The sequence below is a fragment of the Macaca thibetana genome, chromosome 2, assembly GCF_024542745.1.
Source record: "Macaca thibetana thibetana isolate TM-01 chromosome 2, ASM2454274v1, whole genome shotgun sequence".
Lineage (NCBI taxonomy): Eukaryota > Metazoa > Chordata > Mammalia > Primates > Cercopithecidae > Macaca > Macaca thibetana.
The window spans coordinates 17,541,131-17,568,781 of NC_065579.1; the positions used below are offsets into that span (position 1 = coordinate 17,541,131).

Here is a 27,651-nt window from a genome sequence, read left to right on the forward strand (position 1 = left end):
TGCTAAGTAGTATACTGCTGGTCAGAGTGGGATGAGGGCCAGTGGGAGGGGAGGGGAACAGTCATTTGTTGCATGGGACATTGCATCTGTGCACTCCAAACCACAGGAAAAGATGTTACCAGTCATGACCTCACATATCAAACAACATCTCCTTATGTTTAATACACAATGTTTACAAAGCCAAAGGAATGGGAAGGAGAGTAAGTATATACACGTGCATAGTTAGAAATAAAGGTACTCCTCTAAACAATGATACAAAACCCACCTAATTAACCCTATAGCAAACCCTAATCCGACTTCAACATTACTTTTAATCCAGGTTGTTAAATTAGTCTAAGTCTCTTTAGTTAAGATATTCTCATATGAAGGCAGTATATAGTCAGCCTTCTGTATCTGTGGGTTCCACATCTGTGGTTTCAACCAACTGTGGATGGAAAATATTTTTTTATAAAAATAGATGGCTGTAGCTGTACTGAATATGTACAGACTTTTTTTCTTGTCATTATTCCCTAAACAATACAGTATAACAACTATTTACACAGAATTTACATTGTATTAGGTATAAGTAATCTAGAGATGATTTAAAGGATATGGGAGGATGTGCATAGGTTATACGTAAATATTACACAATTTTATATAAGGGAGTTAAACATCTGTGTATTTTGGTCTCCTCGAGGAGTCCTGGAACCAATCCCCCATGGGTACCGAGAGATGATGGTACTTCGATTCATTCCTATAGACTCTCCGTGAGCAGCTAACCATCTTTAGAGAATTTTCTTCCCCAACAGGCAAGTTCGTTATTCATAAAGTTCTCCAAAAAGAAGTTCCAATAAGAATATCTGTCACCTAGAAAGCCATCCACTAAAGGAAGTGAACATGGGTAGCACCTCTCAGCATATGATAGTATCACATGGCCCATAATATTTCACTTCTCTTCAAATAAGCCCATGAGTAATATCAAAACCTTCACTCTAGGTCATACCACCTTCCCCATTTTATCTCACATTTTCCCCACACTCACTGCCTACAGACAGAGGTTCCAGGTCTTGAGAATATGAATTGACTGCTTAGCTGTGTCTATTTCTGGAACTGTACTATCGTCTTTGAGAGTCAGATGAGCAGCCTAATAAGATTTAGACTTATTTCAGATAAATATTAGAAATTCTGAATATGGCCTTAGTCCAAATCTTTGAAATAGTGCCTATTATTAGCTGAACCATTAGGTAAAATCTCAAGGTTTAACAATAATCATAAACACTTGTCAGAAATGCATTCACGTATCATTGAATTCATGCATTTGTGTATCACTGAATTCATGTATCTACCTACTGTTGTTTTCTGGAATGATTTTTTGTGGGGGGAAACTTAGAAATTTATTTGTTCTACAAACACCTGTGGATGTCTTGCTTAGTGTTATATATTCACTGTAAGACCACTGAAATTGACACAACTAAATGTAACATCTCAAATAATCATCCATGGAAACTGGTGAATAGAATTTATTGTTTTAGAGTACTGCTTCTCAAATATTAATACACAAGTACTTTGAGAATATTTTTAACCTGCAGGTGTAGCATAGTGGTATTGGGGGGGCTGGCAAGTCTGAAATTTATAGGGCAGACTGGCAGCCTGGGAACTCAGGCAAAAATCAATGCTGCAGTTTTGAGGCAGTATTTTTTTCTCTGGGAACCCTCAGTTTTTGCTCTTAAGGCTGTTCAATTGATTGGATGAAGCCCACTCACATTATAGAGAGTAATTTCTTTTACTTAAAGTCAAATGATTTTAGCTGTTAATCACGTCTACAACATACCTTCACAGCAACAATGAGATTAGTGGGTCCCAGGACCTAGCCAAGTACACATAAAACTGACTTTACGGATAGGAAGGGAGCTGCTCCCTGGGTGATGTCCCATTTGAATGGGAAGGCTGTGGAGAACCCAGTTTTTAATAATTGTTTCCCCTTCTCTGCTCATTTTGGAGTTAGTGAAATTAAATACCTATTCTTCACCTTTTTACAGGCATTTCTCATCTTCCAGTTCTTTCCCTATGCTTTTCTCTTGAGCCTGACCTCTTAAATGATTGCAAACCCAGAGGCCCTGATCACCAAATGGGCCCAGAATTGAAAGACGTGTTCTCTGAAAGGAGGTTTTTAATTGCCTGCAGCATTTCCGAGTCAGATACTGAGGCAGCCATCTGGCAGAAAGCCGCTGTGGCCTGTGATGCTGGCAACAGCAGCTCTGACCCTTGAGACAAGGTGGGACAAGGCTATTGGCTAGTCATACACTTCCTACCACCCAGAACAAAGAAGCAAGTCAAGCAATCTGGGAGGATTCCCTGTATAATTCTTCAGGAAAGAAAGACATCCCCAAGCCCATCAGATACCTTGGCCAATTACTACAACCAATGAACCAAACAAACAAACACTTTGTGATTAAGCCAAAGATAGGAACATTTTAGAAATATTTCTTTTTGCTGAAAATCTATTGCACTCTGTGATTGGAACTTCTAATACAATACCTTCTTTTTAGTTTTTAAAAATGTGTTTGAACCCTAATGCTTTATCTAATTACACCTTGAGAGAAGAGAGGTGTGGGGCTTTCCTTCAAGTGACAATCCACATGGTCTCTGGGGTACCAATACTAGAGAAACCATCATTTAGCTAACAGGGAGACTATAGTGTGTGCAGGAAGAAAACAGAGACAAGTGACTTGAAGGCATCGATTCACTTTCTTATGCAAATATTTTTGTAGTAATAGTACTTTAAAACCTTTCAGGGATGACGTAATTAATACTGTAAAATCTCTGTGAAATGACAATGCCTTACAATTCTTGCTTTTAAATAGTAAGTACTCAATAAGTGCCAGAAGAATTAATGCCATTTAAAATCACTATTAATGCTTATTGGAAACAAATAACATATCATGTAAGTTCTCTACATTGTGTTAAAAAAATGCTACTTTAAGTATTACTTCCTGACCATGCCACCAGAGAATAAGCTCTAAAAGTGAAGCATGTCAACCTCCTTGCTAACAAGAGAAATGCATACCATATTTCACCTAATGCATATTGAAAGAGATCAGTAAGTCAGACAGCACAGTGAGCTGGGCAAACAAACATTCTCATAATGCTGGGGTGTAAACTGGTATAACATCTCAGGAGTATGTGTTATTGATATCAATCAGCACTGCAAACACAAATAGCCTTTTGCCTAGCACTTTCACTTCTAAAAATTTATGATATTCATTGATAAATTCACTGAAGTGTTGTTCGTAAGGACAAACAGGTTTTTTTTTTTTTTAATCATTTATCAAGAGAAGAGTAGTAAAATAAATTAGACAAATCCAAACAAGGAATACAATGCAATGACTAAAAAGCAGGGGGCAGCTTCATGTGGCTATCTTTATAAGTGGTGAAGCCCAGGCTATAACATTCAAGAAAAAAAGCAAGGTAGAAATTAATGTATAGAGTTACTTGGGCTGGGTGTCTTCTATTGCCCTTAGTCCTCCACCCTTGGTCGTCGGACTCTCTGCCCCAGGAGGCTCATCTTAATGGACTACATCAACCAGCTCTCTTGCCCTCAAGCTTCCATTAAGTTTGGCCAATGAGTAGACCCAGCAGTATATAAGGGAAGCAATGAGGAGCACATTTAGGGTATTTGTGCTCTGGCTCCCTCTCTGTGGAAAATTCTGTGGAATTGTTTCCAGTACCTCACTTGGAGGTCACAGGTTCTCTTGGGAAGGTCATTTCCAAGATTTACTTCTTCCCTCTCCTTGCCCCTTTGTGCCCAGCAAGTCAACATAGCAATTACTAGTCCCAAGTTTCTGCACTATGCTTTCTCCCGTTTTGTAGTGGTTTCCCTTGATTCTGTCCATACCTTTGTAAGTTCTTCTTTTACTAAATTCTCCTCAGATTTCCCTAATTTGAGGGTGCCATCTGTTTGCAACTGGAACCCTGGCTGACACACCACCATTTCTGCTTTGTTGTTATTGCTTTTTAAAGACAATACACACACACACACACACACACACACACGCATGCTTATATATGTAGACTGTCTCTGGGAGTAGATGCAAGAACATGAGAATCAAACATTATTTGGCCCTGTAAAAGGAAAATAAGTGGGTAGAAAACTGAGGTTGAGAAGCAACTTTTTATTTCATACCCTTCTGTCATTTTTGAATTTTCTATTATTTTTCTGTACTTAAAAAAATGTTTTCATTATAAATAAGTAAATGCAAGGCAGATACTGTCATGGCAGAAGCATGCAGCTTTCATTCAAGTGACAGCCCTACAGAGCCTCTGGGCAGCAGGATCAGAAGTGGAGAAACCATACCTAATAGGGAGACGACCATGTGGGCAGAAAATAAAGAGATAAGCTCAAAAGCATCAATTTTCCTTTTCATGCACATGTGTTTGTAATACTAATAATGTTTTTAAAACCTTTCACAAATGACATAATCAATACTCTAAAATTGAAAGAGCAGGAAATAATTCTAGTAAAAAGCCTAGTAAGAAAATATATATATATATATGTATACACACACACACACACACACACACACACATACATATATAGGTTTTTTTTTTTTCCACACTTAAATTACCTACCGTCTGGCCAACAATTAAGGATATCAAATGTCTGGGACACTCTCCACACAACAAGAGATCTAAAACAAATACCAGGTTGGTCCCTACCCTCCTGTGGCTTATATTCTAGTCTGAGGGGCAAAATTAACAACTGCTACCTCATGTGAATCAGTTACTTGCCTTTAAATGCAAACATGAGGTCACAAATGGAGACAGAACTGATACAGGAAGTGTGTGTGTGAGCGTGTGTTTTTATGCATTTATGTGTGTGATTTCCCCGTTTGGACTTGTTCAACTGAGGGAATTTAGCTTTGTAGGTTTGAGTTTCACCAACATTTTGGCTCATGAATTTAGTAGTTTGCTATGATTGCTTTAAGAAAACTGCATAAACATAAATTTGTATTTACCAAACAAATTAAGGGATTAAGGAATGATTACTTGTGTCTCAAAGGAATTCATGCAATGAGGTACTTTAAATTGAAATCTTGGCTGTACCTTTAAACTCAAATTTTTTTAAATGTAATTTACAAGGAAGTTTTTTTAGTCTTCTACAGAATGAAACAAGCTGTAGCTGAACGGAAAAATAATTGGCTTTCTCCAGTGACAAACATAAAATAACTGAGCTGGAATTTCAATTGCATCCTTTCCTGTTTAACACTTACTAACCCCAATGACTCCAAATAAATCCTAAAAAGGCATACTCGGTTTTCTTGCTTTCTTGTATCATTGAAGAATGAAGTACAATTTGAGTCCCCCAACACTTGCTGAATTTTCATTGATTTTTCCTTTTTTTGTTTGTTTTTGTTTTTGTTTTTAGAGGCAGGGGACCTGTCTGAGATACAGGCCACATAACGGGAGACAAAACCTAAACATTTAAAATGACTCTTGCAGGTGGAAATATCTACACATCATTGCCAAAGGCAGTATTTCAGAATTCTAGCACTTGTGGCATATTCAAAAAGCTGAAACAATTGTAGCTTTCTCAATCATGCTCTTTCAGCTCTAATAGGACTCATGTGAACAAAATACATTTCTGAAAGCTGGGGAGAAGCAAGCTGGTTATAGTAAATACTGTCATCAATACATGAAATTCTTCAGGTTTTCATCGATAAAGTTCACTTTAACAGTGCATTTACCTGGCAAAGACTGACGGCAGGGACTATGAGATGAGTCAAAAACCAGAATATAGGGTTTGGGGCTGAGAAAAAGAGGAAGCCAGTTGAAAAAGTTAAGCCATATAAATGTAAATGGTATTATCAGATCAAGTTAAAGAGTAGAACGGAGCACTATTTCATGAACTGTCAAAATAATAACGTTATGCCTCTGCAGAGAAGTGCTTTAAAATTGGTACTTTACCTAAAGTGATAGCAACTGAGGAAACAATTCTCCCTCAGTTGACAGGACTTGGTGGGCTGTAGCAACAAGGAAATAATTTATTATTGAAAATAAAAGATGATTAACTCTCTTGGTGACAGTCAAAACAACATTGGTAAATAGCACAGTCTGATAGAGGCAAGATAATGATAAACGACTGATGGAGTTTTATAACATTCCAATTCAACTAAAATAATTTGTTACTTACCAGCAAAATTAGTCCACATAAACGAAAATGGGCTGCTCTCTGAGAGCCCTCATAGTTAAACCCTTGAGGGAAGGGAGGACGGGATAAGACATGGTCCTTTCCTCAAGATCTTTACGTTCTTCTAAGGAATTTTTTGAAATGCATGAAATGATTTTCATCAAAAGAGCTTTGGAAATAAGAAAGGTCTAAATGAAGATGTGCTTTTTAATTAAGTTATTCATTTAGGATTTAAACAATTCTTTATCTCAAAGTGCTGAGGCAGCTTAATGGAAAATGCAGAAACTAACACAAAATCTGGTAAGGACAGATTTTTAAAAGGTAGTGACTATTAGAGAATCAGAAAAATCAGCCCCTGAAATGAGCCATTTGCCTCAACTAAGCATGGAATTTGGTCCAAATATCAATTTCCTGTGAGAGCAGAATTTTCACTGATAAATTTCTCTGTGGAGGCTTTTGCTCCATTTCTTCCAAATATGCCGCAGGGCTCTTGTGCATGCCTGGTACCTGAAAGGTTTTTCAATTACAGTTTTATTAAACATGTGAAAATATTGGTCAAAACAGATGATTTCCATATTTTCTCTGGAAAAGGGCCAGAGTACTACCATATTTGGGAAAGGCATCCCTTTAAAAGGTACTATAACGAGGTCCAAGGCGCTTGGTTTCTAACAACCAAATAACTTGGGCACAGGCTGAGAAGCTAAAGCAGAAATTGCTACAGTGGGTACGAGAGCTGGATACAGAGCACAGATGTGTTCTGTTCGGCCTGAACTCTTCTCTTTTTATAAACCAAGTTTTAAAATTTGGAGATTTCACATGCAAAGCTGGTTTTCTAATTCCACTTAAAGAAATAAATAAGACTTGGCAACAGCGGGTCCACATCATCCTATGACAACAGTCAGCTGGCTGTGAGCTACGACGCTCCTCTTGAGAAAGTGTCTGTGTCCTCAAATTTGCCTCCTCCCTGTCACTCCTTCATGTCACCTACTCCCCTGCCAGGCCCCTGTGGCCACCTGAATTTTTACAGTTAATGATTATTTCACCTGCCCATTCAATTCTCTCTACTAATATTAGGGTTTAACCAGAATGCGAAAAGTCATGATTTAACTCTCTAATATGAATATTTTTAACATGCATTTAATTCTCTAATGTGGATAATCACATTTCAGTTCAAGGCCAAAGGCTATCTACTTTAGAAATCAGATCTATGTGATAATAATAATTATTATTACCATGATCACAACTCATTGAATGCAGACCAAATGCTTAGTCCAGTACTAAGTATTGTGATGATTATTTCATTTACTTATCACACCCATGCAATTTTGTCATTAATATTTTCTAGATGGAGAAATTAAGGGTCAAGGAGATGAAAAAACTTATCACAGGTCAATGAGAGAGAGCGAATAAAAGACAAAGCCAGTGGTGACACATAAGCCCACATCCTTCCTGATCCTCCACAGTGAAATAGATATTCCATCAGTAAGTTCAAGAGTAGAACTTTACACACATTCCGGTACAAAGCAAAGGCATGGGTTGGCTGCTAGGAGTTAAAGAGGGTATACAAGGGGTGGGGAAGCAGTAAGTTTCCTAGACACGAGCTTTGGTTCTTTGTAATTACTTCACTTATTTTAGGAGACATATATAATAAAGTCAGCTTGGTGAAGTCCAAGAGTTTTAAGGTAAAAGAGTTTTAAGCCTGAACTGAGTGTGAGTTCAGGCTCTTACATGTATTAGCTGTGGGCCACTTAACTTCTTGAAACCTCCATTTCCTGATTTATAAAATGGCACCTTGTAGGGTCATGATGAAGAGCAAACATGCTTTAAGTACATGTGAAAATCCTCTAGACGGTAAAAAATGCCACACAAGCATTCACTTGTTAGAAAGGTAACATTCCATGCAATGCTCTCTCACACCGAAGAAAATTGCAGGAAAGAAATGACAAGATAAGTATGAGTTTGGTAAATCTATTCCTACTCATCAATAGAATGTAGCAGTTTGATGACTTCTAAAAAACCTTTCAGGAAATTTGAATGAATAGACAAATTGAAATATAACAATTTTTTTTGTTACCACTGTGCCCTGACGCTTTCAAATATATAATGGAACCAATTATTGTTACAATAAAGTTGCCAAGAGTGTTTAGGATGTAGAACCAAATAATCTGGTTTTGAAATATTGTTCATAACCAGCATAGGTCTGGCAAATAGGCAGTAACTTGAGAATCCAGTTCAATTTCCAAATTCTCCGCTGACTCCTGCACATTTATCAGGCGAGAGCTGATCTACCTTGGCTTTGAGACACTTAGTGTGTTATTTCGCAACATGCTAATAAAATTAGGAAGCTTGACATGCAGAGATGGGGAGGCAATGATGTACCTTAAGACTGTGGAATTCTAAAATATTGAAATAAAATTATGTTTGGCTTATTTTTCAAGGAAATAAAATTGGTGTACTTTCATTCACAGCTGATGAAAGAATTACAGAAGAATATGGGCAAGAACAATTGTATTAGATTTTTAAGTACCTAGTTAAAAAGTGTTCTGGGCCCTCCAGATATATGGAAAGCAATATGCCTTAATCTTCTCTGCTTGAGCTCATTTGCTCACGTAAGAGTTAATTATAAAACATTGCTATATGACTTCTACTGGAGGAGAATTCATCATGCTGGGAATGGCAGCAGGCTGCAGTGGAGAAGGCTCTGAACCGACCATGAGCTGACTTTGAGTTCAAGGGCAACTACCCAACCACTCTCTGTGCCTGTTCTCCAACCAGTCAAACAAATGGGTTGGACATGATGAACTTACAGGTCTCTTTCATTTCGAAAAATGACACAAGAAGGACAGAAAGACACATTCAGATTCACTTTGGTTTCTAAGATAACACCAAACACTTTGAAACTTCCCCCTTCATGTTTTTCAAGCAGAGGAAGTAAAAAAAAAAAAAAAAGAAAGAAGTTTCAAATATTGTTAAGGCTTCTAGAAAGGACAACAAAGGGCAGGAAATTTGAAACAAAATCTGAGAATCTGCCCTTAAACTGGGCAATTTTGCTTGTTTTCTCATAGTGCAGTTAGATGAAAAAGTGTAAGGTTGATCTTTGCCTTTCCTGGGCATTACTCATTGCTGTCGTGACCTTGATGCTATTTGCAGTAAACAGCATAAAGGGCTCTCTTGTGGTGAGTAGCTGCAACGTTTATGATGCTACCCTCCTGGTGAGTAAAATATTTACTCCCAGCCCGGCGCGGTAGCTCATGCCTGTAATCCCAGCACGTTGGGAGGCTGAGGTGGGCGAATCACAAGGTCAAGAGATCGAGACCATCCTGGCCAACATGACGAAACACCGTCTCTACTAAAAATACAAAAATTAGCCAGGGCGTGATGGTGCGTGCCTGTAGTCCCAGCTATTCAGGAAGCTGAGGCAGGAGAATCGCTTGAACCCAGGAGACAGAGGTTGCAGAGAGCTGAGATTGTCCCACTACACTCCAGCCTGGCAACAGAGCAAGACTCTGTATTTAAAAAAAAAAAAAAAAGGTCTACTCCCTTCCAAGTCCTACCAATCCCACTAAGGTTGGTAATTTAGTCTGTTTGGCTGCCATAACGAAATATGTGTGACTGGGTAATTTATAAAGGACAGAAATTTTTCACAGTTCTAGAGGCTGACAAGTCCAAATTCAAGGCACTGGCAGGTCTGATGTCTGATGAGAGCTCCCTTTCCTGCTTCCAAGATGGCGCCTTGTCGCTGTGTCCTCTAGAGAGGATTAGTACTGTGTCATCGCATGGCAGAAAATGGAAGGGCAAAAGGACCCAGGCTGTTACCTCCAGCCCTTTTATGTAGGACTAATCCACTCATGACTTAATCACTTCCCCCAAATCTCCATCTCAATACCACCACAATGGGGATTAAGTTTCAACACAAATTTTGGAAGGGAGACATCAGCCATAGTAGTTGGTGAGAAAAAAGGACAGTATTTACATAATGACAATTGTCAATGGGCTGTGGAAAAGTCAAGATAGATTCCAGCAGTGATTTTAAGATGGAAAATGAGAACCAAACACACAGTCTTCAAGGTGCAATCTTCCAACATAGTTCTGGAACACAGCTGGCTCTTTCCATCCATGGGAATGACCACATTTGTGTGCTGAAATAACATTTAGTACTAGAGATCAGAGTGGAATAAGCAATCTAAACTTTGAAATGTTTTGAATGACCTTTGGCTAGGATGTCAAATTACAATGTTTTCTATTTCTTAAGACAATTCTTTATGAAAGTTCTAGTATGTATCTCACTTTGGCACCTTAAATTTGCCCCACACTGAATCTTATCTATTAAACCTATGTCAATCTGGGGTGAGAACCCAGATGTATAAAATCCTACGCCAGAGGTGACTGAGAAGGGCATTTTGACTATGTTTCATAGTCTTTTATCCATCTTAGTATAATCTTTTTACCAGCACCAGTGGAGTTGTGAACTGGCTCAATTTCTTGTGATGTCCAGTGTCAAAATGTATGCCTATAAATGTAACTCTTAGAAAGAGAAGCAAAAATGAGAAACCATGGGGAAGGAGGGGAGGAAATGACAGGAACAGTTTGTTTTTAGGACACCGTACTTGCTGTTCCCTCCAACTAGAATGCGCTTAACCCAGAGATCTGCCTTCTTCATCCCGATTTCATACCAATTACTGCTCAAATATCACTTTACCAAAGATGCCATTCTTGACAACCATTTCTAAAATTACAAGCATCTACCATTATTCTCAGACCCTCGCGCTGTACTTATCTGCTGACATATTGATAGAATCTTGTTTATTAGCTTGTACACATGGACTTTAATTCACTCTGTATTCCCCAGATCTCAAACATTGGCAGGCACACGGTGGTTGGTACTCTATAAACACTTGCTGATAGCTTTCCTTTCCCTAAGTCCTTTGAAACCAAGTTTCATACCTCATTCTTGAGTTCCAAAGGAAACCTTCTTATCTGTAGAAAATTAATGCATATTTGCTGTTGCTGGATAAAGAATAAGGATATAGTCACAGAGAACAAAGGGCATGTTGAAGCCAGGTATGGAGTGTATAAACAGTTGGTGAAGAGTTTTAAGCTCAAGGCTTAGCCTGTCTAAATTAGCAATCAAAGGAAGTCAGTTTTGAAGTCAAAGAGAGTTCTTTCCCCTCTGGGAGGAGCTGGTTCATGAAAGTGGAGGGCCAGAGCCAAGAAAACTCTCCCAAGACACACTGTTTTAAAGTCAAGGGCATAATCTAGAGTTGCACAGTAGCCATGGACACATGGATGTATAAATTTAAATTAACTAAAGTTAAATGAAATCACGTATTCAGTTCCAAGTCAGACTAGCCATTTTCAAGTGCTTAATAGCCACATGTGGCCAGGAATAGACAGGGTACTTTCATCATTGCAGAAAGTCCTACAGGACAACACTGATCTAAAGAAATTCAAAAGGACCTGCGTTCCTCAGCTTCTAAGGAGATCTGAAAACGAAGGTCCAGAGGGAACTGGAAGGAGAAGCAGGGCAGAGCTTGAAAAGTAATCGCGCTGGAAAGGGCCCTGACTGCTGGCTTGGAAGCCTTGTGTAATTAAAGTTCTATCCCAACTTCTTAAGGAATGTGTCTAGTATTAAATGATCGGCTGTCTGTAGTGTCACTGCTGAGGTAGGAAGAGAACACAATTAGGGACAAGGAGTAGTGTTCCATGGAAAACACGTTAGCTATGAGTGGCAGAAGCAAAAGGTCTCAGAAGTGAGAGAAATGGACCCAACTAGGTTTGCAACAAGCTGAAACCTGTAAAGGCTCAAGTCAGCTGGCACAACCTCTCAAAATGCAAACCCCTCAGCCTAAGATAAAAGTAAGGCTCGTCTGACTCCGAAGGTATCAAATAATTCTTATTAAGCCCCATTTCAATGACTGAAACCTAATGCAGAGCCCAGGCACACAGATTAAGTTTCCAGTCAAAGCCCACACAAGCCTAAAGAAAGGAAATTAACACTTCAGAAAAAAAACAAAACAAAACAAAAAACCACTGGCTTTTTCAAAGGTTTTTTTTTTTGAGGGGGGATTTAAGTGACAGCATGCCAAATAAAGGTGAGTTTCTAGGAGAATATGGCACAGAGGTGACCAAGGTGGGTGAAATTTATTCACAGGGGAAAATCCAAATGCCTTCAGGGAAACCACTTTTGCAGAGTTCTTCTCATAAATACTGAACCCAATTTAAAGCATCCCTTCAGGGCAAGTTTTCTCCTAGGAGACTTCTACCTGCTGCTTTAACTTCCCTTTCCCCAGAATTTCCAGAAGTTTAACGGCTTATAATCCCTACCACTCCATGCTCATAGACTTTAAGCATATTTTTCTCCCACAAGACAGTACTATTTTTATAATCCTTTTAAGATTAAAACTAAAAACACAGATGATAAAAAAAAAAAAAAGGGCCTGGCTGCATCCTCCTACAATAAAGTATTATAATTACAGTGTACTACTAAAGAGTATTTCCACAACATTAGACTATCAGGTTTCCAGGACAAAGAAACAGCCTATAATTCCAAAGCACAGAAATGGAAAGGTACAAGTAATTTAATCTGCCCCACTGTGATTATAGGTGCTAAGAAATTACCTGAAAGCACCTCTTTGGGACTTGAGAAGAACAGGAACTTTAATGATGCTCCGTAACTGCCCTATTCATGATGATACCCAAGAGCCACCTGTGGCTATTTAAATTCAAGTTAACTGAAATAAAAACATATCTATATTTGAAATTCAGTTCCTTATTTGCACCTGCCACATTTCAAGCCACATGCATCATCTAAGATGGTCTTAGATCCACTGTTCAATAGCACTTTCTGCAGAGATGAAAATATCTCATACCTGTGCTGTCCTTAAACCTTAAGACAGCCCGGGTATAAGATATTTTCACCTCTGCAGAAAGTGCTACTGAACAGTGGAAAGACCATCTTAGAGAGATAATTACATGATTTTTCCCACTTTCATAATAGAGAGTATGAAGTAACAGCCTCCAAAACACAGGGGTTTTAGGCTACTGGCTACCTTCTACACTCAGGTGATCTCTTTGTAGTGGTTTACACATGTGTACCAATTGCCCTTATCTCCCCATTTTCAAGCACATTAAAATGGCATTCGATGTAATAAAATGCATGCCACTGAGACTCAGCTCAATTGAAGCTTGAGTTTCTTCAGAATTCCAAAGGATGGTGCATCTCTTTGTGAAACCTGAAGTCGGGAAATGCCTATGAGTGAATTCCAGGGGAAAAAAAGGCATTTTCCAAAATTAATAAATTTATTTCCTTGTTTTTTTGTCACACCTTATTCCAGTGGTGTCCCCAGGCTACTGTGTGCAGAACGAGGTCTGGACAGAATCTAATGATAAATTGGGGGACACTGAAAGTCCTGGCACTCTAAGGAGCTTCCCCACACATCTTTAGATTGTTTTTCCCATATGGGAAAAAAAGAAAGGGATTTCCTATCTTCCCATCACAAACTTCTGGCTTTGCAGTGGTTTTATTACGTCATTCCCCTACTTACAATTTGCCAGTGACTCAGAGAATTTAGCCCAAACTGGTGCTTAAGGCTCCCATAATCTGATTACCTTTCTGCTGAATAACTTCTTTTATCAGAAACCCTCTGACCTGATAACTGCTGGCTTTCCCACCACCACAATTTCTACCTCCCTACCAGATCTATCAGGCAGATTTTAAGGTCAAGAAGAGCATCCCCAAGGCAGCCTGCCCAGTCCCTGGAAGGAGTTCAGTGCCTTCACTGTTGGCTGGGAGGTTTACGTGATGGAGGGAAGCGACTCCAAGAATGGTGTCTGAAAGGATGCCTGGTGTCTGATGCTGCCCCTCAGGAGTGGTCCAAGGTGCATCAAATGTTGCCTGCTTTGGCCATGGCTGACAGAGCTGAAGAACTGCCTCTACATGGTGGGCAGACACACACCCCAGGCAGGCACTTGCCAGCTTCCCTCTGTTTCCTTGAAGGAAATGGAGTAGCATGGCCCTGGGGCTAACAAGTGAACAATGGTGCCTGCCTTAAATCATACCCAGCCTTTCAGACCCAGGTCAAGTGTTTTCTCTTTTGGAAAACCATCCATTCCCCCCACTACCAGCCCCACTAACAGTGCTCTGCCTCCTCCGGTTTTGGTTTTTAACCATCTTTATTGTGAAGTATCCTTTTAGATAGGCCTGTATTTGTTCTGTTCTGCAGATGAGTTTCCAAAACCTTCTAAAACCTTGCTCATATTTGTTATGCTGGATTTTAAGTCAACAGATGGGAGTTTTGAACCCAGTAAATGGCATTTCTTTGCTGTGGGAAATCAAGTACTTTGACCTCTCTGGTGAAATTCTTCATTTGTAACCTCACTGGGTTAGGCTAGATTAGTGTTTCTCAACATGGTTCCACATCAGAATCATCTGGGGATCTTTTAAAACAATAACGATGCCAAAGTCCTACCCCAGGGCAATGAGTCAGAACTTCTAGGTGTTTGGCTCGGGCTTTGGAATTCTTTTAGAAGTTCGCAGGTGATCCTAACGTGCAGCCAGGGTTAGAAAAATAAACTGAGTTCAGGAAGGGACTTATCTATCCTACATGGATTGGAGAACTCAATAGGAAAAAATGTAGTAGTTAGAGACGGGGTATGGCAGTACTGGACAGAGGCAGTCAGGCCCATAGTGATGCTTCTCATCTTTGCCTTGAGCTGTAACTAGAAAACCTGCAAACTGCATTATAACCAGAACATTAGTATATACGTATACCTGTACAATCAAGCCCAACTCAATTAATTTTCTCATGTGACTCAAACTCTAACACCATTTGGAGATGAGGCAGGGATCATAAACATAATTGGCTGCAGGGCATTTAGTTGCCATTATATAAATTCTTCCTGAAAATAATTTTAGATTAATTTTTAAGTGTAGATTTTACCAGTTAAAGGGTGGTAATCCTTTGCCAATTCGCAAGGGGACAATAAGCTTAAAGGTAGATATGTCTGAAGGATCTGAGGAGCAAGTTTCCTGAGAAAGCTGTATTTCTAAAGTTTTGACCCTACAAGGCAACATTAAAAGTAAGTTCAAGGAAACAAATGTGAGAAAGGATATCTCCCTTTAGATAACCTAGCAAAGAAGTTAAGAAGGCAAATAGTTCCTTAGATCAGAATTGACAGCTGTGGATAGCCTTCCCTTCAGAAAACTGCAATGCTAAACAGACATATATCCTTGCAAACAATATATCCTTGCAACTTAATTTATCTTCCTAGGCTCTTTAATATTTTTCTTTTTTATTCCATTAAACAAATATATATTGAGCATCACCTATCCACCAGATCTGAAGAAACACTATTTTCAATATGTTCAAAATTTGAGTCTTTTCTTGATACAATAACATCTGCCTTAACAGGAATCAGTATGTACAAATTACAATTTTTGAAGAATTATATAAAAGGTATTATTCCAGAAGACTTGCTATGGAATCCCTTTTAAAAAGGGCGTTCAGAAAAAGGTAACACTGAAATGTATTACAGTTTGAAGAGAATCACCCCAGTTATAAATCCATGAACCCAGTCATTGTTTAATGAAGCTCATCTTTGCCGGAAAATCCCCACTGAGAACAAAGCATCACAATGATCCACACAGTCCCAACCAAGCCCACTGGAAAAATCACCCTGAAGAACACTGGTGGAAAAGAGAAAGAAGTCCATACCACAGTGTGAGGGCTAATTTAATGTGTTCTTCAACAAAAATTAAATAAAACAACATGACTCAATTTTTCTTTTATGTTGCAAGGAAAATAACATTTATATAAAGCTAGCACTAGAAAAGCAGAAGCATAGCTTAGCTTTCTATGATGGCAAGTGAAACACAGTTTCTGCTAATCAAAGTGATTTTTTTTTTTTTCCTTTGAGATGGAGTCTTGCTCTGTCACTAGGCTGGAGAGCGGTGGCACAATCTTGGCTCACTGCAACCTCCACCTCCCAGGTTCAAGTGACTCCCCTGCCTCAGCCTCCAGAGTAGCTGGGACTAGAGGCACGTACCACCACATCCAGCTAATCTTTGTATTTTTAGTAGAGATGGGGTTTCACCATGTTGGCCAGGATGGTCTCAATCTCTTAACCTCATGATCTGCTCTCCTCGGCCTCCCAAAGAGCTGGGATCACAGATGTGAGCCACCGTGCCTGGCCATCAAAGTGATTCTTAGCCATTTTCTTTGAAAATATCAGTCATAGAGGTAGGCTCTGTTACTCTTCAATGAATACCTTCTTTTATATAAAAGCAATTTGACTAAATTAGATGTCTGTGAGAGTCACGTTCTGCTACTCAAAACAGTTCTTGTTCTATGTTTCTCTATATTTTGTTTGTTTGTTTGTTTTTTGAGATGGAATCTTGATCTGTTGCCCAGGCTGGGGTGAAGTGGCATGATCTCGACTCCCTGCAACCTCCACCTCCTGGGTTCAAGTCTCAGCCTCCCAAGTAGCTGTGATTACAGGTGCCCACCACCATGCCCGGCTAATTTTTGTATTTTTTAGTAGCGATGGGGTTTCACCATGTTGGTCAGGCTGGTCTTGAGCTCTTGACCTCAGGTGATCCACCCACCTTGGCCTCACAAAGTGCTAGGATTACAGGCATGAGCCACTGTACCCAATTTCTTCTCTGTATGTTTATTCAGACATTCATGTTTAAGAATTTCTGAGAAAGGAAGCCAAAGATGATAACACCTGACCTCCATGTCTATATGATGAAGAAGCGCACTTCCTATATAAAGATGCCCGTATTCCCGATTAGGTTAGGCAACTTGAAGTTCTAGTGAAGGGCAAAACTACAGGACTGTAGGAACTGGCATAGCCTTTTACACGTGGCAGCATTTGTCTACTGACAATGGTGACACAACCTCCAACAGGGCAGACCACACAGTGTCTAAAAGAGAAGCTGTCCCCATAAGAAAAGGGGAAAGGTAAAATGACTCATTACATACTTTGAACTCTCTTATGACAGGTGGACAAAACCCTCAAAGAAGAAATTCTCCAGTCTTAAGTAGGGCTTTTAATGTTCAAGGTAAGAACAAGTCTCCTGATGACTACACTGCCATCGCCTCTTTGACAATGTAGCTATGAAAATATGAAAATACGTGGAGACTACAGATTTTTACCTTACATTTACTGACAAATTAAGCAGTGAGGGAGCACAACGACTAAAAATAGAAAAATGATGGAAAGATTAATTAATGATACTGTACTATGTCTCAGTGGATGGGCAGTCCTATTACAGCTGGGGCAGATCATTTCACCTTTCTGGGCCTCCATTTCCACATCTGTAAAACAGGATAATTACATCCATCTCAGAGAGTTGTTTTTAAGATTACAGATGACATGAAAGTGAAACTGTTTTGAAAATAATGAAGCTCTCTATTACTGTGAGATTAAAATATTATTATAACTAGACACGGTCAATATGTTTTCTTCAAAGTTATCAAACTAGACATTTTTCCCTCTGGTGCTCTTTCACCCATGTGTCTCAATCATAGTAAGATTATTCATATCACTTCTTTTTTCTGTTTTCTTGGTACTCGTTTTCTTTTTTTTTTTTTTTTTTTTTTTTTGAGACAAAGTCTTACCCTGTCTCCCAGGCTGGAGTGCAGTGGCACGATATTGGATCACTGCAATCTCCACCTCCCAGGTTCAAGTGATTCTCCTGGTTCAGCCTCCTGAGTAGCTGGGATTATAGGCATGCGCTACCATGCCCAGCTAATTTTTGTATTTTTAGTAAAGACAGGGTTTCACCATGTTGGTCAAGTTGGTCTCGAACTCCTGACCTCGTGATTCGCCTGCCTCGGCCTCCCAAAGTGCTGGGATTACAGGCCTGAGCCACCGCACTGGCTGGTACTAGTTTTCTATCTGACTGAAGAAGTAGGCAAATGACTATTTTCATGATTTTTTTTTTTTTTTTTTTGCTTTTAATATTGTTTAACAGCTATTTTAACAATGAAAGACATTTTCTATATTCCCAAAAGGTATGCACCAAAGAAGGGTGTGGGCAGAAATGTTCACAAAATCAGGACCTTTCATTGCCTCTTGGTGACCGCCAATAAAGTACACAGAAACCCATAGTGAACTGAGGTCTACATGGCTGCTATCAACCAACACAATCTTGAACTGCTGAGTCTGATCACTTTATTTTCTTAAAACTTCAGGACAGTTCAATTTAGAGAGCGCAAGAGCCAAGTTAGCCTTCCTGGTCATCTTAAGCAACATGGGAGGAAGATAATTCAAGAAAAGTGACACCATATCAATCACTTTCCCAAGCTTTTCAGGGGCTCACTCCAAAGACTTTCTTGATGATAAATTTTATTAAAGTACTGATAATAATCAAAATGGTACATTGTATCAGAGGTCAAGCATTGTTTTCCACTTCCTTTCCCAGAACTTATTAAAGATGTATGTCTGAAGAAAGATATAAAGAAGAACAAAATTGTTTCGACTGGCAGAAAATGGCTTACACAGACATCTAATATTTAGTCAAGTTGCTTATATATATGAAATAAGTTATACCTTGGGAGTGATAAAGCCAATAGGCTTGGCTCATAGGGGGCTAACTACAGCTGTAGCAGTTATTCAAGAAGTTAACATATTCTCTCCTGTCCCCTGAAGACATCACAGGCATCTCATTAACAAACTGATAACGACCAGTACTCAGAGTTTGTGAAAATGCTTTGTAAAGTGCTGTATAAATGTAAGTGATTATCTACTTACCACAAACATCCTCACCAACATCATCATTAAAATCTTGAAAGATAAGTGATTTTCACTAGTTTTGAGAGTTAACCAATGACATGCTAAATTAAAAGCATTGTATTTCAACCATTTCCAATAAGTGCCACAGAATATTTAGACTTAAGAATATTAAAATTCTGGCCAGCTGCAGTGGCTCATGCCTGTAATCCCAGCACTTTGGGAGGCCGGGGCGGAGGATCACCTGAGGTCAGAAGTTCGAGAGCAGCATGGCCAACATGGCAAAACCCTGCCTCTACTAAAAATACAAAAATTAGCCGGGTGTGGTAGTGGGTACCTACAATCCCAGCTACTTGGGAGGCTGAGGCAGGAGAATCACTTGAACCCAGGAGCAGAGGTTGCAGTGAGCTGAGATCGTGCCATTGTACTCCAGCCTGGGTGACAAGAGCAAAACTCCGTCTCAAAAAAAAAGGAATATTAAAATTCTTGTTTCATCTCCTTTTGCTCTATAGATAGAGCAGGTAGGGCACTGCCAGTCCAAATCTATGTAATGTTATGATGTCACTGGTAGCTCCAGAATTCCCATAGAAGAGGGGCTACATGGGTGATGATCTGGCCGAAAGGCAGATGACATATCTGGAAGCTGTGCTTGCACAAGAGATGGTACCTACACTGCATGTTTATTCAGGTTGGATGGAGACTATGGCGGAGGAGAAGGCTGAAGGCCAAATTCAAGACCTTCCTTGGAAACCCACTCCTATTAAGCGCCCATGTAAGAAAGGCCTCATGCTTAAGTCTCCTTCGCATGTGTCACTTTAACAGGGCTTTCCAAAAAGTACAACCAGGAGTCACCTTTGCAATATGGGATTATTTACCCTCAGGTAGGTAGAAGAGTATCTTCAGGCACTCTCCATTTCACCAAGACCCCTTCAGCCATACTTATTCCAGGAATCCCAATGACTGAGATCATCTCTGATTCATAAAGAGGAAAGGCAGGAGTGGCAAAAAATTGGCCTGTGTCAGATGGTGTGATTTACTTTATGACTTTGTCTGGCCTCTATAGTCATAATGCATTGAGCCTTCTGCAAAAGATTCACACACGAGAGAATAAATGAATCAAAGGCGGAGCTGGTGATGGATGGAAAATCAACCTTAACACCCACACAGCACAGCTCCCCAAAATTCACAGAAACTAAAGACTGCAGACAGAGCAAGTCTCCACTGTAAAGAACAGTTTACACAAAGCAGATCATATGAGATTTTCCACAAGCCTATGGTTCTGTCAAGCAATGCTACGGGTGGCTTTAAGCCATTGACATTTACACTTGGTGGTGAGGTAAGCCATCTAGGAGAAAAAAAATTAGCACTCCCAGACTTGAATCTAAAAGCAAGTTTCCTCAGCCTTTAAAAGCAATGAATTCCAAACAGCAACAAACACAACACATAAACAGAATTAGTGAGAATGTGTGCTAAGAGCTATGGCAAAATCAGACAGAAGTTTCTCCCTCAAAGAGTTTTCATTCTAGTAAAAGAGTTTAAAACACACAGAGATAGCACAGGTAGCTTAGCAAACAAGGTCATATGAATGACGATGCAAGGCTTGTTAAAGAGGCTATGGGCAGGAGAAAGAATCGCAGTGGGATGGATAATCAAGGAAGGCCCAATAGAAAAAGTAACATTTAGACTAGGCATTATTTCAAAGGGTGGAGCTGTTGTAGGGCACAGATAGAGAATGGTAAAACTTGGGGAAGGTGGTGGAGAATGGTCACAAGCTAGGAAATTTGTAAGCAAAAAGGATGTGTGAGGCAGCTGGGTTCGAGTGGAACCAGGACATGAGGGATGCGAAGGGTGGAACAGATGATGGGCAAGAGGTTTGGCTTCATCTGTGCAGGTAGTCATCAAACTGGTCCTGTGTCCCATCGGCACAAGGCATTCTCTTAGGAGCCCAGGGACACTGAGGCAGCCCCCATGCTCAAAGAGGAAGGGAAGGTCATGTGATGATCTAGGATTCATAAAATCCATGGAAGGCTTTCTAGCAGGGGTCAGCTATTCAAAATGCCATCTGGGGGGAGATTTAACTGATGGCAATGCCTGTGTTATCGACAGAGAAAGAATAAAGGGTGTCCATAAGCAGAGACCAATTAGGTGATTTTTACAGATGACAAAAATAAGAGTTCAGGTTTGTGTTATGGTAGCGTAATTTGAGGGCAAAAATAAAACCAAATGGTTATGCGTTTTACGTAACTTTTCTGATGAATAACTTTAGAGTTGATGCAACAGGAAGCACCATGAGATATGAGTTGCAATGGAAAGTTTTCTTTTTTTTTCTTGCCAAGTACAGTTCAGCTGTCAAAGGCAAAGAAAAAAAAGTCAGAAAATAAAATTACATGGAAACATCAGAAACTGCTTGTAAGAATTGCTTATTGTGGCTACTATGTTACTTAAGAGCATTAAAAACTGACAGGGACCCATAATTCTGGAAGACAAAAGTAACTAAGGCACAAAAAGCTGCCTTATGATATTAAAATAAAGAAGCAAATCAATGAAAATGCCTACAGTGGCACCCTCAGGACAGTCTAAAACAAATGTTGAGTAATTCAAGAAAAATGTATTGAGTCTTCACTGAGCATCAGACAAGTAAGTTCCTCAAGACAAAAGAGGATTAAAAAATGTTGAAGAGTAAAACCACTTCCTGAAAACCTGTCATCGAATCATTAATTTATTGGGCACCTACTTTGTATAGAGTGGAGTGCTACCTATTTTAAGAAATGCTGAGGTATAATAGCTCCAGAATGAATCAAGGCCTACATATGTCAAGGCAATCTGTGAGTAAATGCCTAATGAGGTAAACATGATTAATGCAGTGAGTTCAGTATAGAAATGGGCCCTTGGGGCCAGGCGCGATGGCTCACGCCTGTAATCCCAGCACTTTGGGAGGCAGGTGGGCGATCACAAGGTCAGGAGTTTGAGACCAGCCTGACCAACATGGTGAAACCCCGTCTCTACTAAAAATCCAAAAAAAAAAAAAAAAAAAAAAAAAATTAGCTGGTGGTGGTGGCACACACTTTTAATCCCAGCTACTCAGGAGGCTAAAGCAGGAGAATCACTTGAACCCAGGAGGCAGAGGTTGCAGTGAGCCAAGATTGCGCCGCTGCACTCCAGCCTGGGCAACAGAGCAAGACTTCATCTCAAAAAAAAAAAAAAAAAAAAAAGAGAGAAAGAAAAAGAAAAAGAAAAAGAAAAAAGAAATGGGTCCTTGGGTTCTACAGTTCACCATCATCAAGGGAGGGACAATCAGTGAAGACTCATGAAGGATAATTGGGGAAACAGACTGGTTAAAAACGGACTCATTTAGTTGACTTGCTACCAGTGCCTTCTGTCTTCTGCTGGCTTTAGCATGTTACAATAGTTACCACACAGTTAAAACAGCTTAGGAGGAGTCAAGACTCTCATAAAACTAAGTGCAACTCTTCCTTGAATTCTCCTCTTCTTTACTGACAGAAACAAGCCTGATGTGATCCACTAAAACCACTGCAGATCATTTGGCTACTCTTTGGAACATGCTTTAATGCTATTACAGCAGTGTTTCTCAAACTGCAATGTGTACAGGAATCACCCGGGGACCTTGTAAAAGTGCACATTCTGTTGCAGTAGGTCTGGGGAGAGGACCCACAGTCCTCATTTCCAATAAATTCTCAGTGATGTCAGACCTCCTATGAGCGGCAAGGTATTAGAACACCTTCAGTTGCTGTTATCAGAAGATGATAGGAAACCATCATTTTTAGGGTCAGAATGCTGAACAAGATATGAGCCTTGATGCATATGATAAGTCATAAAATGTAATATTCAGGAAGGAATGAGGCTCCTAAAGAAGTGAGAAAGTAGAATGAACAAAGGCCTAAGAGAATAGAAATGTATTCTAACATATAAATTATAAAAATAAAAGTAAGAGTGCCCCGGGGGATTGAGACTGTTAGATTATTTTATAATGATATAATTTAAGGGATTCCAAAATAATGAATATAAAATGTTATTATTAGATTTTTCACACACTTGAAGGACAAATTATATTGTCTTTTTTTTTCCCCCAATACTATGAGCTTTAGAGAATGAGATGCAAATCTGGTATGTAGTAACAAGGTAGTCACTCAAAGCAAAAGTTGAAAGATTCCTAGTCTATTCTAACAAGTGTCTGCAAACTCTACAGAAATGCAATTATAGGTTGCAGCAGCTACTCCCCTGCCTAAAACAGCAGTCTGAAAACTGCCAATCTGTTGCAAATTCTGTCTTTTCTGAGAATATTTTAAGAAAAGTGGTAGAGAAATATTTGAAAGGCAACAGAACACTAATTATATCTAGACAAGTTTCCTTCCCCCCCCCCCCAAAAAATATGAAAGTTCCTTTAGGCTTTACTTCTCCTAGGCATAGCAAAGCATTTCATAATTTTCTACCTTAGGAAAAATTTTCAGACACTTTTATTAATTCAGAGGAAGGGGAGAATGAAAACACCATAATTAACCAAAGAGGAATAATATTACCACCAAAACCAAGTAAACCTTTTATTTAGCAAGAAGCAGTGAGCTCGAGCTGAAGTAAACATGCTATTTAGTCAGGATGTATACTCAGACACCTGTAGTAGGAAATTTTCAAAATAGCTATGTTTTTTTTTCTTTTATTTTTTTTTAATAATAGTCGTCTCCAACGAACACCAGTGGAAGTCTGTGGTATTTCTCAGTTCTGACCTGTTATGACTTTTGTTAGTTTTCTATTTTGATTAGCTAAAGATTTTCTAACTCAACTTCAATGATTTATTCTACTAACAAAATAGTAGAGGGATAACAAAGAATGAAACGTTTCAGAAGAGAATATACTGGAAATCTTATTTAGTCCAATCCTTGTCACTGTATAGAAGGAAAATGAACCCCAATGGGAAGAAAGACAGCCCAGTCACCCAGACAACTTGATTCCTGGTGCAATACACCTTAGTCTTTACCAGCTGTCTCCTAGGTAGAGTCTTTCTAATCTCAAACTAAGGGTCAAAGCTAGGTGATCTTTCATCCAAGATGAAGGTTTGTGATAATTACATCTTTGCAACTTCTTTTCTACTTGGCGTGGGGCTCTAAAGCAGGAAAATGATGAAGGGTTTAGCTAAACCAGGAGGAAAAATATTTTCGTTCTGTGAAATAACAATGCAGATTTCAGTCTCTGTTTGCAACGGGGGGAAGGAGGAAGAGGCAATTTTTAACATTTATTTTCCAAACCAACAAACAAATCCTACCATTAGTCAAAGACTCAGGTCTTTGGAATCTGAAGCTTGTAAATTTCAGGGACACTCTTTAAGAAGAAAAATATAAAATTAAGAATAAAGTGAATACAAAATTAAGAATACAGTGAATATTTATTTAGAATTGAAATAGTATACAGGCCGGGTGCAGTGGCTTACACCTGTAATCCTAACACTTTGGGAGGCAGAAGTGGAAAGGTTCCTTTGAGCCCCACAGTTCAAGACCAGCCTGGGTACATAGTAAGACACCATCTCTACAAAAATTTAAAAACAACAACAACAAAAAAAAACTGGCCAGTCATGGTGGTGCATGCCTTTAGTCCAAGCTACTCTAGAGGATTGCTTGAGCCTAGGAATCCAAGGCTGCAATGAGTTATGATCACGCAACTGCTTTCCAGACTGAGTGACAGAATTAGATCTCATCTCTGGAAAAAAAAAATTTAAATAGTATCATACAAACAACAAATTTTTAAAAGCTATAAATACTACAAATATGAAGTGTTAAAAAACAAATATTTTTATTAACTGCCATACCTCTGAAATACTTTTCCTATATTTTTTGGTTGCATACTCTTTGATCATCTCTTCCAATAACATTTTGCAATATTCTCTATTGAGAGAATAAAAAAATAATTCAGTCTTCCTTTAGAACCGTAGATCAGAATTTGTAATTTATTCTTGAATAATTTGGAAAAGTTCCTTTCAGCTTCATAATTCATTATAGGTAATGTCATAAAAATTTTTCGGATTGACTCCAAATTTGGAAAACTTTTATCAGGTTTCTTTTACATGTGAGCTGTAAGATTCAGGGCACTGCAAGATTTCGTAGTGTTTGACTTGATGACACGTGTTAGCCACATTTCCAGGGCCTCACTTAAAGTCAGGAGATGAACCTATACCAGGGTATAGGTAGCCTTGAAGGTTAAGTTCAAGCACTTCACAGTAAATCCACCTGAGCCTGGCATTTATATCCTCAACATATTTGATGCATCTGTGAAGTCTCCTAGTCCTTTCAAATGAAGTGCCTGTTTTACTCAGAATACCTCAACTCCCTCATGGCATAATTGTTCCATGATTCAGCCAAGACTGTATCACTTGAGGTATATTCTTCATTTTCCCATTGAGATCACAAGACAGGCATGATGTTTGACTACCTGGGTTATAAATCAAATGTTATTTTATTACACTATGGAAATCCAGTGGGATAATATATGAAGAATGCTAAAACACTAGAAAAATGTTGGATATTATTATTTCTCTTAACCCCTACTCTTCCAATACCCATGCTATAACAGACAAGTAGTTTATGTCAATTAAGGCAGACTAATCTCAGTACAGTATAACAATTAGGAGTCGAGATCCCCAAACCAGACCATCTTGATTCCAACCCCAGCCTAATCATTTTCTAACTAGGTGGACTTAGGCAAATTTATTAACTCTGGAGGATTTATAATAAGCATAACATAACCTACCTTGTAAAGTTGTTTTTGAGGGTTAATACACTTGAAGTACTCAGCATGATCCAAGTAGTAGCAAGACCTCAATAAGTGGTAGCTACTATGATTATTGGGAAATCAGTCCATGAAGTCTCCTGAGTAAAAGCTACAGGCAGCATAAGCCCAATTCCATTTCCCTATGTAGAAAAGTTTGCAGGGTTTGGGCATGACAGGTAGTCATCCACAAAGCAGCAGTATTATCACCCCATACAAAATGAAGACTTTGTAATGATTTACACTTTAATAAAGAGCTGCTGCAGCACATACTGAAAATATGCACCCAACCCATATCTTCTTTCAAAGGCATTCATGTTAGTTCAGCCAAATCCCTAGTTCTCTAAAATGAAGTTTTAACAATCTTATATCTTCTAAAGCACTGGGAAGTCTTTTTCCTTGTTTTCTTTAAACAGGCCTGAGAAGAACCAAGCCTCTTTTTTATTTGAACCATGGATGGTTCAAATAAAATATTTACAATAGGAGGAAAAAACATTCAGATAAACTTTGCCTTGCCCTGGTGGTCTCTCAATACACAGAAGAAATGCAACTAGGGCACTAGGAAATCTAAAAATAAAAATAAATAAATAAAGACAAAGAAAAAAAAGTATAGAGCTGAAGTTCACTTTAGGACAATACAAACTAAGAAAAAGTACATTTCCCAAAGGAAATACAGCACTATGTCTATGGAGTAACTCTTATCTTTTTCTTTAATGTTCAGTGCTGTCTGTTCCAGGGAAAAAAATGATACAATTAACCAAAACTAATTTCTACCCAACATCTCTCTGCAAAGGAATGTTGCTGCTGCAGACCCATCCCCAACATGGGAAGGCCCAAGGCAAGTGAGCAAATAGAGGCCCATGTACCATAAGTCAAAACATTTAAAGTTACAACTCAAGCTGGCGAACTGCTCAATAAAATAGGTTTCATTCATCCTTCTACCTTGACTGACAAATATCTCTTTCCAATGTCTTGGAAGACCAAGTACAACTTTAAAACTCCTACAATATTCATAGTCCTTCCTCAGAAATGGGTGGTTTGAAGACAGACATCATCCTGAGCCCTGGTAATGAATTTGCCTTGCTCTCCCCTGCCTGCTGCATCCTACATCAAGAGGGGCCTTGTGATATGTGGACACTCAAGCTCTCTCTCTCTCTCTCTCTCTCTCACTCAAGTTCTCTCTCTCTCTCTCTCTCTCTCTCTCTCACACACACACACACACACACACACACACACACACACACACACACACACAGAGCTATCCCTTGACCGACCCTCAGGCAGAGATTGCACAACCAGTAGCAATGATGGCCTTCAGGAAGATGGCTTCAAGGATCCATGCCAACTGCAGATACCAGTTCAGGGCCTTCTGGGCAGTGAATTGGGGTTCCCAGGTAACCAAATCGCGGTCTAAAAACGAAAAGAGAGTAAGGCTGGAAGGCCCAAAAGTCACCTCACCCCATAGGCATGGCTCTGACCAGAGAAGAATGACAGCAGAGTGCCATCTAAGGCCCAGGACAGTGGCCAGTTGTGTTCATATACTAGACCTATATTTTAGTTGTAGAGCTGAAAAAAAATTGGAGGAAAATAGTCCCTCAGAAAAGAGAAGAGAAAAAAAAAAAAAAAGAGTTGCATGTCGTGACCTTTCCCAGATAGAATCTCCCCAGTCATAGGTACGGGCCCTGAAACTAAATCTCGTCTAATGATGATAGCTTCAAATCTATAAACAAAACACAGATGCTAGGGAACCCTTAAGAGTCTAAGTAGGAGGCCATAAGTAGACTACATTGACTATACCCAAGAGGACAGTTGCTCCTTGTTGAGTGCTAAGACCTAAAAAGCTGACTGGCAAGTAAAAGGCAGAAGTAATCCTGATGTAATGGACGAGGAAGAGAATCTTACCCCCTATAAGTTTTCAAATTATCCCCTTCAAAAGCCAAACTGGGCCGGGCTCAGTGGCTCACACCTGTAATCCC

The 27,651-nt window shown here is 39.2% G+C and overlaps 1 protein-coding gene across 6 annotated transcripts in view; it reads right to left on the reverse strand.

The window, feature by feature from the left end:
• The window catches only part of TGFBR2 (transforming growth factor beta receptor 2), an 87,113-nt gene that overhangs the window by 52,893 nt on the left and 6,569 nt on the right, over nt 1–27,651 (reverse strand). For 2 of the 6 annotated variants that reach the window (XM_050777219.1, XM_050777253.1), the window contains exon 2: nt 17,410–17,484. The exons of the other annotated variants lie outside the window; for them this stretch is intronic. In XM_050777219.1, the coding sequence (XP_050633176.1) occupies nt 17,410–17,484 (75 nt within the window). The remainder of the gene's footprint in view (nt 1–17,409; nt 17,485–27,651) is intronic. 6 annotated transcript variants of the gene reach the window in all.